We start from the raw sequence: 15799 nt of genomic DNA, 5'->3' as shown, positions 1-15799 counted from the left end.
AGCATATTGTAAAATACATATATTCATTATTGCAGATTCAAAGATCTTTTTGTATTTTTATTATGGTCGTATTTCGACTACTAATATATGAAACATACTAAATTTGTAACATTTATAGCAACAAAATATTGTTTAGTTATAAATCTTTACTCTTTGTTTTATTATAAATCAAAACTGATATTAACGTTTTCTAGAGTGGGCGAATTGGTGTAATACTTCGTTAGTTTAGTCATTGTGGGCGGGATTCTGTTGTAACCTGTTATAATTTGGGCCTTATTATTTATTGAAATAGAGTTATTATATCAAAAACCGCAGTATATAATATCAATCCGCAATTCATATGCAACTATCTTTTACCAAATTTTCGTGGACGTTACAAAGTGTATGTTAATGAGGGAAAGGGAATTGTAAGTAATGTGGACTGATGAACCCATTGCTAGCAATGTACCATTAACATCAAATAAAAAATGTACTGTTACAGCAGGCATAGAAGACAAACGTACAAACATTATTTTTGCTTCACGCTCCTAAACAGTTTTGTGTGCTAATATATAAATTAATAAAAATATGTAAGTATTTACAAAAAAATAAGTGTTTATATCAGTTGTCTAGTACTATGGGTACTAGACAACTGATATAAACACACAACTTGGAACTAGATGGCGCCGTGTGGATTGTCCACGGTAATTCTCATTATTTATATGGATTGCAATAAGAAACCATTTGCAGAAATGACTGCACCTTCGCATCGTTTAATGGGAACGAACTTTGACATTAAAACGGTAATTTGCAGTAACAATGTCTTATACAGTTGAAAACAGAGTATTGTAACACTATAAATTACTGGTAACAATGTAAAAACCGCACAATAGAAGCACAATAGACAGTCTAAGAAAACCGTAAATGTTTCAATGCAAAAGCAATCATTTGTATCGTATTGAGTGGATTTATTGAAAGGGGCAGGTAACGTAACGAAAGCAGGTAGACGACCCGACGAGAAAAACACGGCGAGAATCGAATTTGCGGCTAAAAACAATGTAATAAAAGAGAATATTTCTTTACGTAACTGGAATGTCAAACTGACAACATGCACTTGCTGAGTGTTTTTTTTTCGTACTATTTTAATGCTGTTGGCCGCAGTTGGCCTTTACAGCTTCTCCGAACGATAGTGAGTGCAGATGGCACTCGAAACCCGCGGAAGGACTTATGGAGCTGCTGAAGGACAACACCTACCTGAGCTGGATACTGGCAACCGGTGCTTAAACACAAAAACAAGTAAAAAGTAGAAAGAATATCTGATGTTCCAGCACCATGGAACATCAGATATTCTTTTTACTCAATTACTTTATTCTATTATATTAATTTAAATACATTTTATATTTATTTATCAAGTTGTTCATTATGTACTACGGTTTCGGTGGTCTGGTGGTCTATAATTTAAAAAGATATTATGTAAATTGGTTAAGTACGACGCAGACGAACTTGTGAGGGTCAGCTAGTGTATATTATATATATATTAATACAAAAATAGGAAGTATTTGGATCACTTTTCTAGCAAACATAAAACAAGCTCTGCTTAACATGGGACTAGATGATGGTGTGAATTGTCAGGGAATATTATTAATATTATTGTATTTATGTATTCGTATGATTTATATAATACAAACTGTTTCCTGCAACTACATTTACGTTTTATGAGATAATAAATAGCCTGTCTGAGAGATAGGTACAAGTCTATCCTGTAAAGTAAAACAGATATTTGTACAAATTCTACAGCGCCGGTAAGATATCCTAGTCGAAACCTAAAAATGACCTTCATTTGTTATTCGTCTAAACGTCTTTTAACGTTTGGTCTTTAAATCTTTTGTGTAACATAAAACATTTGACCGTAACAAAAAACTCAGTGTGAAGATAAAAGCCATAAAAAACATAAGGGGTCGTGGTTAATCTATTTATCAGGATTGAGGCGTGGCCTTAGAAATACTGCAAAGATTCAGCGAGCAGGTATTATGTTAAAAAAACTGACGACAAAAACGTGCTTTATGCTTGATCTGGGGTTTAGGGTTTTTGTTTATGGACTTGTAATTATAGATAACTTTATGACAATATTTATTTACTAGCTGTTAACCGCGACTTCCTTCATTAGCGCAGAATTAAACTGTTTTTTATTAAAATAAATGAAATTTCTGAAATAAAAGTACTCCTTATAACATTACCTGAAATCTCCTGAACCTGAACCTGTTTTGATGAAACTTACAGTAATATAGCCTACACATCAGTATAACATAAAGGACTTAAAAAGATATTATGTAAATTGGATAAGTGTGAAACTATGAAGTTGTGCCGGTCAGCTAGAATACTATGTGATCTTTTTTTATTCGATGATAATGGAATGGTGCACCCGCCTGCGTTAACGGCTTATCATGGCGGGGCACTAGTGGAGGATGATAAGATGAGCACGAGGTCAGGTCAGTTCAGCCCATCGTGGCAGATTCACCAGGAATTTATCAAGATTGTTTCCAGGGGGAACCAAGTGGAGGTGAACCAGGATGGTACATTGTTAGCAATAGGGTTATTTGTTCACATCAACAATCCCCTTCTTTCAATACTATATCATTATTATGTTCCGCTTAATGTTGAAATTTAAAATGTATATATTTGTCATCAACATTAAAAATATACTTTATGCAATAGGTAATAGAGTTTCATTGGGTTTGCATAATAGTCTCCAGTTAGAACTTTTTAAAACTTCGGAAGTCTCCATCTTGATATGCTTCCAAGTAGTGGTGGTTTAAGCCTGTAATTTAGTGAACTATTTAAATATGCGATTAAGTGCATAATTTGAGGGACGCTTAACATAATTAGATAACGAAAACAGTTTAAGATAATAGGATGCATCGTAGGAAAGTTATGAACTTGAGACTTGAGTGTTTTGTAATATGTAGTGCGTTTATTTAACTGGATAAACTGCATTGAAGATGCAGGAATTTTTGTTCGTAGCTAGCTAGCTGTTACATTTATGGGGATATTGCCATAATCGCCACGCTTGGCATGCGGGTCGGCGATCGCAGTATGATGGTAGTTACTCAGTAGAACACTACCGCCCGTCCTCTGATATCTTTTACCGCAGTCTCAAGACGACTCAAGTTTTAAGACCTGTATGTTGCCAGTAATAACATACGACACAGAGACGTGGTAGCTAACTATGGACCTCATAAATAAGCTCAAAGTCACTTAGAGAGCAGTGCAGAGGGCTATGTTTGGAGTTTCTCTGCGTAATCGTAAAGAAATGAGGAGATCTGCAGAAGAATCAGAGTGACTGACATAGCCCGAAGCATTGCGAAACTGAAGTGGCAATGGGCAGGGCACATAGCTCATAGGACAGATGGCTGTTGGGGCAGTAAAGTCTTCGTGTAGCAACCGCGGACCGGAAGACGACGGTGGAACGATGATCTGATCAAGATCGCTGGATGGATGGATGTTTGTTACTCTTTCACGTAAAAACTACTGACCGGATTTTGATGAAACTTTACAGTAATATTGCTTATACATCAGAATAACACAGGCTATAATCATCAATCAATTTCATGCGAGTGAAACTGATTGGGGCACGCCGGTGGTACGTTCTAGATACCATGCCTGAAGACAAGGTTGTTATGTATAGCTGGCGACTTTGTAGTAAGCTAGCTAAGTAAAGCTGGTTGTTTACTAACATATCGGTGTAGCGAATTGGATATCGCATTTAGGGCAGAATGTTAGTATTAAATCGATATTTTCCAAGCGAGCGCTCGGCGCGATGTAGTACCATGTGTTATTTATAAGTGGCCCTGCACATCCATTACATCCTTATCCCTACTAATATTATAAATGCGAAGGTAACTCTGTCTGTCGCGCTTTCACGCTAAAACTACTGAACCGATTTAAATTAAATTTGGTAATCAGATAGTTTAGACCCTAAGAGGAAGCATGTGACTTGCTTTTTTTAATGCAAAAAAAGGTAATAAGGGTTTGAAAGGGGAGATGATAGAGAAAATAAAATTTATTCGGTAAACTTTCATAAACGCGACCCAAAAAAAAATAAGAGACTTAATATACAACTAGCAATGATATAATACGTATATATAACACAATTCATTTAATAGAAACTTACTATTTTTAATTATTTATTTGTTAAGTCTATATAAGAACATGAAGTTAGAGTAATAAGGTACAGAAGGCGGTCTTATCGCTTAAGCAATTTCTTCCAGACATGCTTTCAGTAATGGAGAGAAGAGAAAGAGTGGTAGGTGGCGTTAGAATAAACTCGAGGAAATATGCTATTACGGTTTTCAGGACATAAGTATAGCAAAAAATATATGAAACAATTAATAGAGACGGTTTTTCAGATGAAATTTAATTCAATTTTTTTTATATAATTGCACTGGCAAATAAGTTGGTGGTTGACCAGATGGTAAATGAATCTAACATGAACAGGACTTGAGATATCACGTTTCTTGTTTCTTATGACTCTTAAAATAACCAGCTTAGCGGCTTTAATAGGTAAGATTGAGGCATCAACGCAACGCATATGCTATATATACTTTTTACAAAGTCAACCTCAATAGCACATAAATATAGCTAATATAATTTTGGAAAATTATATTTAAGCTGTAATATTTTGATTCTTAATGCCTATAGAATAAAATTTAATCTTCAGCAAACATCGTTAGTGAGTTTTACATCGATTCGCGTCTCTTGTAAAGTTCACCCCATTTTATTGCAAGTCGTGACGTCACGAGGTCATTCACACTGTTGTGCCCCACTGACCCATTCCTCAAAGGATTGCCATAACTAAATTGCACTACAGTAATGTACACATAATAAACAGCTGAATAAACCTGTTATTACACGACAACGCAACAAAGAAGAGAAACTATTTGTTTTTAAACAACTCCAAAAAAGTAGGCTGTTTTTTTTAATGTTTGTTACTTCAGCACTCCGTCATTTGTAAACCGATTTGATATAATCGTTTTTATTTGAAAGAGTACACTTTCAGATTGTTATCATTTATTTTTTAGTTATTGCAGTCGGTTTTTGTAAAAAAAAAAATGTAAGTAATTAGAACGACAAAATAGGTGACGGCTGGCTTCTACTTCTTTATACTTATCTTGTACTTTATTTTTCCATCCTAATTTCAGTGATAATTATAAGTAATTTTAGTACCTATGTGTTACTAAACAGAATACATCTTGCTATGCAAGATGCTTAGTGGCAGACATATGTGAGACAGCGGGAAGGGGATTGCATGTCATGTGGACTAACGTCTCTATTGCTAGCAATGACCACCATATCAGATTGACCTATATGCGGTCCCCTCTGGAAACCATCGCGACAAATTCTTGGTGAATTTGGCACAATAGGGTAACTGAAACCAGCGCCAGCGTAATCTGTTAGCGCAGGCGGTTGGACCGGTTCCATTATCATCCATAAAAAAAAATTCAACATAGATACTGTCTACATCACAGATCTCTATATCATAGAAATACTATCTATATTAACGGCCTTGGAGGTCTAGCGCTTTAGCACACCGCCTTACTTCCAATGGTCGCGGGTTGGATTCCTCGCACGGCACAAACATTTTGTATTCATAAGCATGATTGTTTGTTTCGGTATGGGTGTTTTCTATATATGATATGTATGTATTTGTATCAGTTATCTAGTACCCATAACACAAGCTTCAGCTAGCTTAACTTGTGTCTAGATGGTACTGTGTGATTGTCCTGAGATTGTTGATTTGATTGATTATATCTTCCAGTTGCATTAAAATTAGAATCCAACCATCTGTTCCTCAGTTTTTTTTATGGATGATAATAGAATGGTGTACCCCCTTGCGCTAACGGTTTACGCTGGCGGGACACCAGTGGAGGATGATAAGATGAACATGAGGTCAGGTTAGTTAGCCCATCGTGACAAAATCACCAGAAATTTATCACGATGGTTTCCAGGGGGAACCGCGTGAAGGTCAACCTGAAATGGTACATTGCTAGTAATGGGGTTATGAGTCCACATTACTAACAATCCCTTTCCCCCCTCTGTTCCTCAGTTATCCTCTACCATTTAAATGGATTTAATCAAGAATGGCCTTGATCATATTCCAGAGATTATTATTATTATATCTTCCAGTTGCATAAAAATTAGAATCCATCCATCTGTTCCTCTGTCATCCTCTACCATCAAAATGGATTTAATCAAGAATGGCCTTGATCATATTCCAGAGATTATTATTATTATATCTTCCAGTTGCATAAAAATTAGAATCCATCCATCTGTTCCTCAGCCATCCTCTATCATTACATCCATCCGTGAACCTGTCCTATACATTTTATGAAACATTGTGTAATCCCTACAACATGCTGAAATGAATTACTTTGCAACTTATGTTACTGTCGCAACTTTTTACTTCCATCGTTCCAGCGTCCATACTCCATATATAACGTGAATTATATAGTACCTATGTAATGTATTTCTCCTACCTACTCACTTGTAAAGATCAAACGTTTTGACATTATTTCATGCCTGAGCTATCAAAAGCGAGTACACATCCGTATTTTAAATAAAAGAGATCAAACCATACTTTTATACAATTCTTTACTGGGATCATTACAACTGGTACATATAATTTAATTAGGTATGTATTTATTTATTAAAACTTCATGGCATAAATACACAGTTAGCTTAGCTTGTCTAGCATTAGTCAAGGCGATAAAAAAAGTGATCTAGTATATCTTAGGCCTCTATTTTTATGTATACACTAGCTGTTCCCGCAACTGCGTCCGCGTGGAATTTAACTTATTACATCAGCTGCCTACTAAAAAAAGTCCCTTTAAAATCGATCCAGCCATTTCAGAGATTATCCGGAACAAACAGATAGACAGACAAAAATTGTAAAAAATATTATTATGGTGTATGTCCCGTATTTATATTCATATGGATGTAGTAAAAACGTTTATTTCAATATTACAAACAGACACTTCAATTTTAATTATATGTATAGATTTTCCACTTACTTTAAAGTACAAACTCTATTTTTCAAAAACATATCTTTTTAAAACAATTACACCCGATATTCCTCTCTTTATTCTTATTATTTATCGTCAGTCCAGAATGTGGAATGTATAGACATTCTAAACTGACCATAAATATATAGATTCCTATGGAATGTCTATAATATATCTACTTATAGGAATAAAAATATTTTAAATTGGGATCGAAAAGCAAGTAAGTATATATTGAAACGAGATGATATTAATTCAAAATAGCAGAATTAGTTGACACTCCAGATGCAATTAAAGAGATGAAGCAATATCTGGCTTATAGAGCGTGGTGCAGAGACAATAGATTAGTACTATTTGATTATGCAATCGAAACTGAAGCCTGAATGCGACCACAGCATCTTGGCAGACACAAGTAGGGTTGTTAACTATCTAGATTTAGATCCCTGAGTCGTACGTCTTAATAAAGAGTAGAAATAGAAATAATCTCTATTCATATAAACTCAACACAAGCATTTTTGAATAGTCATATTTTTTATTCTAACACTCATTAGGAACAAGAAGAATGAGCAAGAAACTTCAAGTCTGACGGAACGCCAATTAATCATTGATTTTAACATTTTTGTAAATGTAATGTAATATCTCCATATTTCTCTCCCTCTCTCTGTCTCTATTCTCCACATTTAGCCTCTCATCTAGGCCATTGTGCGTGTAAAGCCGAGACTAGTAAAGTAACCAGCCAAGCTCCTCCTAGAAGCGCAGAAGCTTCCTGGTGTTCACAGACTTCACGGAGCTACCTCACCGTTCCGAGGATTTTAAAGTAATAGGAATAGCACACAATATAATAAACCATCTGATGTAAGTTATAACCGTCGTATACATACTTAAGACATCACGTTATCATGTGATGCTAATACCGCTCACGCATTGCCATTCTGAAGGACTAAAATATCATCCATTTTATCCTGTAATTTCATGGCTTAATCGTAATCCACAACCGAAATACAGCTTACAAAACAAACTGGTTGACGGCTGAAATAGGTGAGACTGAAGTACGCAGACGATTATCTAAATGAAACGAGAATCCTGTAATGAACTATTGCCATGCTCATTTGTTATTTAAGTAATCGGTTATTAATTAATATTGATTAGTTTTAAAAGCAGTTTTAAATGTTTGATAATCCCAAGGAATGAAGATAGAACTTTTTATTATTATATGGAATAATCTACATCTACTGGAATATTATACCCACTATAATTAACCCAATTTACCCACTATAAAACTAGACTATGTAGCTACGAGCGCCATTGCCGGAGTCAGGAGCTCCCGTTAGCATATGAAGATGGACCTACATCTACTATAACTTTATATATTGAATTTTTCACCAACACCCAAAAAAAATTCTAAAAATCTTCTGTATCTAGCAAATTATTTTTTATAACTGACAAATCCCAGCCCTTATTCACATTCAGTCAACCCTCAAATATCACCCTTCTAACATTACCCTCGTTAACCGATTTTAAAAAAGAAAACACATGTTACAACACCATGTCCACGGTACCACTATTGTCGTTCACGCTCGCTGAACGAATATTACATTTAATTACATACTCGTATTTTGAAACTACATAATATTATAGCGGTGTACAGTCAGTTGAAATATTAGGTAATAAGGTAATATATAACTTGGTGTTTAGAGGTGATCCATAAATGATGTAACATGATAAGGGAGGGAGAGGAGTGGACAAAGTGTGACATTGTATAACAAAAGTTTGGAATTGGAAGAGTACAATCATCGCGTAAAAAATGATAAAATCAGATCGGGGTTCCCTCCTCTAGGTAGGGATGGACGGAAGGGTCCTACATTTTATGACGTCACATTACAATTATAGTATCAAAACATAGACTTAATAATACAGTTGAGAATTCAATATTCATAATATTAAATTCTCAACTGTATAATTAATAGAAAAAAAAAACTGCGCAATATTTTTACCTTTCGTTTTCTAAGAACCTTCTGATAATAACAAACACAATAAAAATAGAATTAGCGGAATTGGTCCAGCCTTTCACGGGGAATGCCGTCTGACAGGTGGGAAAGGGATTGTTACTAATGTGGACTAATAACCCCATTGCTAATAATGTACTATGTCAGGTTGACCTCCACGTGGTACCCCGAGGTATACTAGCATAGTGGTAAATTGCCATTTGCCAAGCTAACTGATCTGACTTCATGCTCGTTTTATCATCCTCCACTAGTGCCAGCCGTTAGCGCAAGCGGGGGCATCATTCCATTATCATCCTTAAAAAAAATAGGCCGTATGTTTGTTTGCCGCCTATATATTAAAAAAATAGGGAATCATTTTTCTGTATATAGATTAACATCGTCATCATCTGCTTCTTCCTTATCATATAGTATAAAAAAATAGGGAATCATTTCTCTGTATATAGATTAACATCGTCATCATCTGCTTCTTCCTTATCATATAGTATAAAAAAATAGGGAATCATTTTCCTGTATATAGATTAACATCGTCATCATCTGCTTCTTCCTTATCCCATTTATTAGAGGTCGGCGTAATATCTTTTCTCTTCCAATCATCCCTGTTCGCGGTTATCTCGTTATTTACTCCCTATCTTACCATATTATCTTTCACACAGTCCATCCATCTCTTTTTCGGCCTTCCTTTGCCTTTATAACCTTATATATAGATTAATAAAAATAATTAACAAATACTTCCACCTTACGGCTAACACACAGTTCTGCAAAATGAACAATACACACACACATATATTCATACATACACACTCTCATTTACACCAATGCCCACCGTTTCGATTATACATCCACAAATTTATTCCCTACATTTTACACACAAGTTCCATTTTTGAAATAGCTATTAATACAAAGGGTAAACATGTAAAATGTACACATGAATAAATATTATTATTATTATTATTATTATTAATAATACCCCAATTAAAACTGTCAAATTGCTATATTGAAATTGGGGGCACTACGGCCTCGGCGCGTGAAGGTTTTGCTCGACAGTGCAGAAACCTACACTCTACTTACAATTATCATTACATAAGAAGAAAACTGAATTAACATCTTTTATCCATTCATTTTCAATATACGGGAAATGTTTTTATGAAGGTTACTGTACGATTATTATGAAGGAAAGCGTCTGTTCCGTTCGCTGAGTTGGACGGTACATGAATTTCGTGCAACATAATTGCTGGTATTTTATGACAAAATCGTAGAATTAATGTTAACAGGAAGTAGGTTTTTATATAAATAAAATTATAAAGAAACTTACTGTCCACTTAATGGTAAGTGGTAACCTCGCCTACATGAACAGCGTTGCGCATATTTAGTTATCAAATGGTGCCCTATCGTTTATGCGTTGCTAGTCTAGAAGACTAAGATGTCATGCCTCTTCCTGTAATTTCACTGCAAAGCTACTTAAGTAATAAATAAATAACCTTGGACAATTAACAGGGTCATCCAGTCCCACGGTAAGCAGAGCTTGTGTTATGGGCACTAAACAAGTGATATAAATCTTTAGATTTTTTTGTAAATACATACATAATATATACAGAAATCACCCAGAACGTCACAAACAATTATAATCATGAATATAAAAGTTTGCACCGTGCGAGGAATCGAGCCCGCGATAAGTAAAGCGATGTGCTAAACCGCTAGATCACCGAGGCTCATATTTATATGAGATAATAAATAGCCTAACTCAGTTTTCGTGATACGATCTTCATATAATACTTCGTTAAGAATCATTCAGTCCGTCAGTTCAGTTAACAAATGTCTCAAACGCCTACCACAAGTACGACTAATGGATCAAAGCGAAGATTATTACATAAGATTATATTTAGGAAAAAAATGTATCAACAGGGCATAAAAGAGAGTAGGTAATTCCATTCGTAGTGCTATATCGTCGGTTAAATAGAAAAATGGCAGTATTAAAATGTACATTTTTTACAAGACATGCCTTTACAAGCTTTTAAAGTTTTTAAATTTATATTTATTAATTGTTCCTTTAAAGTTTTAAATTTACCAGAAGTATTATATATCACTAGCTGTCCGGCAAAGGTTGTTTTGCCTTAAAGTAGAAATAAAAAATTTAGAGGTGGACTACCCCTAACATTTAGGGGGATGAAAAATAGATGTTGGCCGATTCTCAGACCTACGATACTTCTACTAATACGCTCACAAAATTTCATGAGAATCGGTCAAGCCGTTTCAGAGGAGTATGGGAACGAAAATTGTGACACGAGAATTTAATATATAAGATTTTAAAAGTATTTAGATAATGATTAAGACGGCGCGTTTAATTTAATTAACTTATATAAAAGGAGATAATTCTAGGTTCTAATTTTGAACAATGTCCTTTTTCTATTTAATCGCGTATGTTATTTTACCGTACCTAAGTTGTCTACGTGTACCTCTGTCTCACAATTTTCAATCGCTAATCAACATGTATTGTGTTTTGGTTATATGTTGAGCTTTGGCAGTGAAATTAAGGGTTCAGACGCATGAAATCTTACTACGTGCGTTACGTGAGGGACATGATTTCGGTGGTGCTGGTGTTGTATCAAATATAGGCCAACAGTTGCCTGACCATAATAAAAGTTGGCAATAATAAAATAGTGTATTTAGTAGTATATTAAATTTTGAATACCTTACTTTCTTTATTGACAAACAAAAAGAAAGTAAGGCATTCAAATATAATCAGTACAAGATGTAGAATTGAACTCGAATGTTTTTTCAAATTAAATCAAATTAATATATCTTTATTCGTGTGGGTATATTACAGACTCTTATGATATTGCAAATCTACTTTACTGATCTGTAATCTATACATATAAATAAAATTGGAGTGTCTATTTGTAACATTGAAATAACCGTTTTTTACTACATGCATATGAATATAAATACATACACCAAAATAACATGTTTTACAATTTTTGTCCGTCTGTCTGTTTGTTTCGGCTAATCTCTGAAATGGCTGGAGCGATTTTGACGGGACTTTTTTTGGCATGTAGCTGATGTAATAAGGAGTAAATTAGGCTACTTTTATTTTAGAAAAATAAAGTTAAATTCTAAGCAGACGAAGTCGCGGGAACAGCTGGTCGGGAACGTCGGGAAATTCTTTTGGGGGCCCCCGCGATACAAGTTCGCCTAGTGCGGGGTCTAATATATAATTAGCTTTGTAATATTTGCAAATTACGAAATAAATATAATAAATGATAAGCCGGCCCGTCAGCTTCTTTGCCATTCCAATAAGATAAAAAAAAGAACGAAAAAGGCATATAATCGTTATATGTTAATATATGTTAATTAAAAAGTTAATGTAAAATGTTGTACCAAAGACTCTAATTTAGTTTATCAACACGCGTATAGTATTGTGAGCCAATAAAAATCAAGTTTTTTATCCAAGGCCATAGACCAAATAAGGTTGACTATGTTAGCGAAATTGCAAGCGTATACATATATAGTCTAATTCTCTATAAGTAGCCTGTTCCACTGTGTTGATCGGTGTCATAAATCAAGTTACGATTCTAAGTGGCTACATATATCTAAGCTTAGCATTATTAAATAATTTTTTTTCTAACTCTTGTTGGCCATAGCTGGATTTTAAAGCTTAACCCTACGATAATAGTTGATAAGTTATTATCTGTAGAATGGGATTAAATATAGGATGAAGGTTGTTCAGACAAAGTCGTAGGTAATTGCCAGTGGAGGGGGGAAAGGGATTATTAGTATTGTTAGTAATGTGGACTCTCGACCCCATTGCTAGCAATGTACCATGTCAGGTCGACCTCCACGCAGTTCCCCCTGAAAACCATCGTGATAAATTCCAGATGAATTTACGATGGGCTAATTGACCTGACCTCATTCTCATCTTATCATCCTCCACTGGTGCCCCGCCAGCGTAAACCGTTAGCACAGGCGGGTGTACCATTCCATTATCATCCTCTAAAAAATAAAATAGCCAGTAGATGTCAGATATTGAGGATCTTTGCTTTGATGCCCTTTAATAGATAGATAGATAGATAAAAATTTTATTTGCATTAAATGGCACATACCCAAGGTACAGTTACATAAATGAAAAAGATGAAAAGTAAATTCACAACTACAGGAATCAGTTAACAATATAAGTATAAAAAACGTGTGAGACAAAAATAGCAGCACATCAGTGTATTGTTTGCTCAAGCAACAAATCACTGTTTTTCAGTTATTGTCCAGGGTTATACACATTTAATATATGCCTCTTCAATAATCCCCTCCGAACCCCACCTTCAATAATCCCCTCCAATGGATCCTCCATCCATTTCGATCAGAGATCGAAATTATGATGGCCTGATCCAGGTTTGAACCCCTAGCAGTGCCCTTAGACTGAAGTTGTATCTGTCAGCCAGAAGTTGACCTTCAGCCACTCCATAAATCCTTCCCCAGGTGGAGTGTCATCTGCACTCGCCCTCTTATCACCTGGTAAAGCTGTAACATTCAACTGGGGCCAACAGCATTAGAGTAGTCCAAAATAAAAATCTTAAATAATAGAAATCTGGATCTTAGGCATTATAATAGACTATGTTTCTCAATAAAACTGTAGCTTCAAACTATTTCAAATATCTTATAAATGTGAAAGTTTGTGAGTATGAATGGATGTTTGTTACTCTTTCAAGCAAAAACTACTGAACAGATCTTGTTGAAACTATACAGTGATATAGCATATACATCAAATTAACATATAGGCTATAAATTTCATGGGAGTGAAACTATGGGCACAGCAGTAGCTTTATAATGTCAGAAGTAAAATAATGACTTGACAAATGTAAATCATTTGTAAACAACTCTGTTTAAATAATGGTACCTATTTGATGTTTAATTATTGTGTACATAAGCAAAATTATCTAATTATTGCACACATAATTAACAGTTTTTTATGTAACTGGAAAATCAAACAAACTGATGCCACAAGTGAATTTTTTTTTTATTAGGGTTATGGGTTATTGTCTGATGTTAAAACCTGTAACACTTCAACCTACATAGCATAGCTATTGTGCTCACCCTTTTTCAAAGTTTGCTACCCGTACCCGTACCCGTCAGGGCCAAGTATGGAAGGAAATTCTTAGGAGTGATGGTTATACTTCCACTAATGTTATTGTTGTAGACAGAGGCACAATAACTGTTGTAAACCAAATTTACTTAGCTAGAAACATAAGAAGTCTACATTACCTGTGTAATGAATGCAACACATGACATACCTACATTTCACTAAAAACTTAACCCAACATGGCAGTGGGCTACCTACAACCATATCTCAATTTTTTTAGTACTAATAGTTCTTTATACTTAATTGTATACAGTTCAGTATTGTATGTATTCAGATATAGAAATTAATAAACAAATATTTATGTTGTCAACCAGATTTGAACTTCCATCCTTTGGGATTTAGTTGAGGTATTAACCACTAAACCACAACACTTTTCATACATACAATAAAATTAGAAATGAACTTGTAATTAAAATGATACTCACCTCCTCTATGTCCTTGTGAAATTTGATGGGCTTCATCAAATAAAACTGCACTGAGAAGTACACAAAGTTTATCACAATAAATGCACTGTTCCACAGCACACCGTCCAGGTAGCACTCCACGCTCCACGCCCACAAGCCCGAGAACGCGCAGCCAATGATCAGCGCCACCCTCAGCCATATTAACCCACTTGGGGTATGAGGCGCCAAGAATGAGAGCAGAAAAAATATATTGGCCACTTGAAAAAATACATGATTAACCGGCCGCCATTTGGGGCAGTGGTGTAGGTACAGCTCCCACATCGAGGGCTGCTCCTGAACGGTAACGTTCACAAAGTCCTCCACTTGGGGTCCCGATAACTTCGTCGTCTCCAGCAACCCCATCTCGGTCGCTTTTTCCGTGGACTCAGGGACCTCCGTGACGTCACTGGTCGTCGATGGCAAATCGGTGGTGGCATTCTGCAGCCCAGTTATCATACCAATCGTTAAGGCACCGAGAAACAACATAGTCCCACCGCGCTCCCGCCGAAACTCGAACTAGTTTTGTCATCGAAACGTTAACGGCAATTTGCATTTGCGTGTTTTAAAAATCACTAAAGCACAGATTTGTTTCAAGTAATATTTAATAGAAACATGAAGGTATATATACACGAGCTGACTGAATTTAAAATTAAAACCAAACAAAAGTATCCAACTATTATAATACTAGAGTTTATGCGAAAGCGTTCGAATGCTCAAAATAACAGAGTAGTTGTCGGCGTAAAGGAAACTTAATACGAATAAAATCTTTGCGATAATATAAAATAAACGTTAGAAATAGTAAAGCAAACAATCGAAGCACACAAATGACAGAGAGACCAAACCAAAATATGACATATATCCGAAGACAAAATTGTATTTTTCTTGTTCTACAATCATAGACAAAACACAACTAGTGCTGTCTGTATGACATTTAGTAACGATAACCGATACTTAAATTATTTAGTTCCAATTGAAAATGTGTTACTGTGCTTAATTATTACTTCAAGGATGATTTAAATAACATTTTAATTGTAATGGAATAAATTCACTAAGTATTAAATTCTTTGTAATAGTTTAGTCTTTTCTAACTTTCTGATATATAAAATAGGTACTATGTGTTATCCGCTATTGCGATTATCTTTTGAGACATAGTTAACCTCCTCATGGGATAATTTATTTCACATAAAT

General features: G+C 35.0%; 1 protein-coding gene across 4 annotated transcripts in view; it reads right to left on the bottom strand.

Annotated features, from left to right (window-relative positions):
- The window catches only part of LOC131847428 (blood vessel epicardial substance-like), a 46304-nt gene extending 30863 nt beyond the window's left edge, over positions 1 to 15441 (bottom strand). For all 4 annotated transcript variants that reach the window (XM_059197010.1, XM_059197011.1, XM_059197009.1 and 1 more), the window contains exon 1: positions 14594 to 15441. In XM_059197010.1, the coding sequence (XP_059052993.1) occupies positions 14594 to 15097 (504 nt within the window). In that variant the 5' untranslated portion in view covers positions 15098 to 15441. The remainder of the gene's footprint in view (positions 1 to 14593) is intronic.
- Positions 15442 to 15799: the final 358 nt, after the last annotated feature.

Source organism: Achroia grisella, unplaced genomic scaffold (assembly GCF_030625045.1).
Source record: "Achroia grisella isolate CSIRO2021 unplaced genomic scaffold, CSIRO_AGI_Agris_v1 utg534, whole genome shotgun sequence".
Lineage (NCBI taxonomy): Eukaryota > Metazoa > Arthropoda > Insecta > Lepidoptera > Pyralidae > Achroia > Achroia grisella.
The sequence above is the reverse complement of the archived record's forward strand: the minus strand, read 5'-3'. Positions and strand labels throughout refer to the sequence as shown.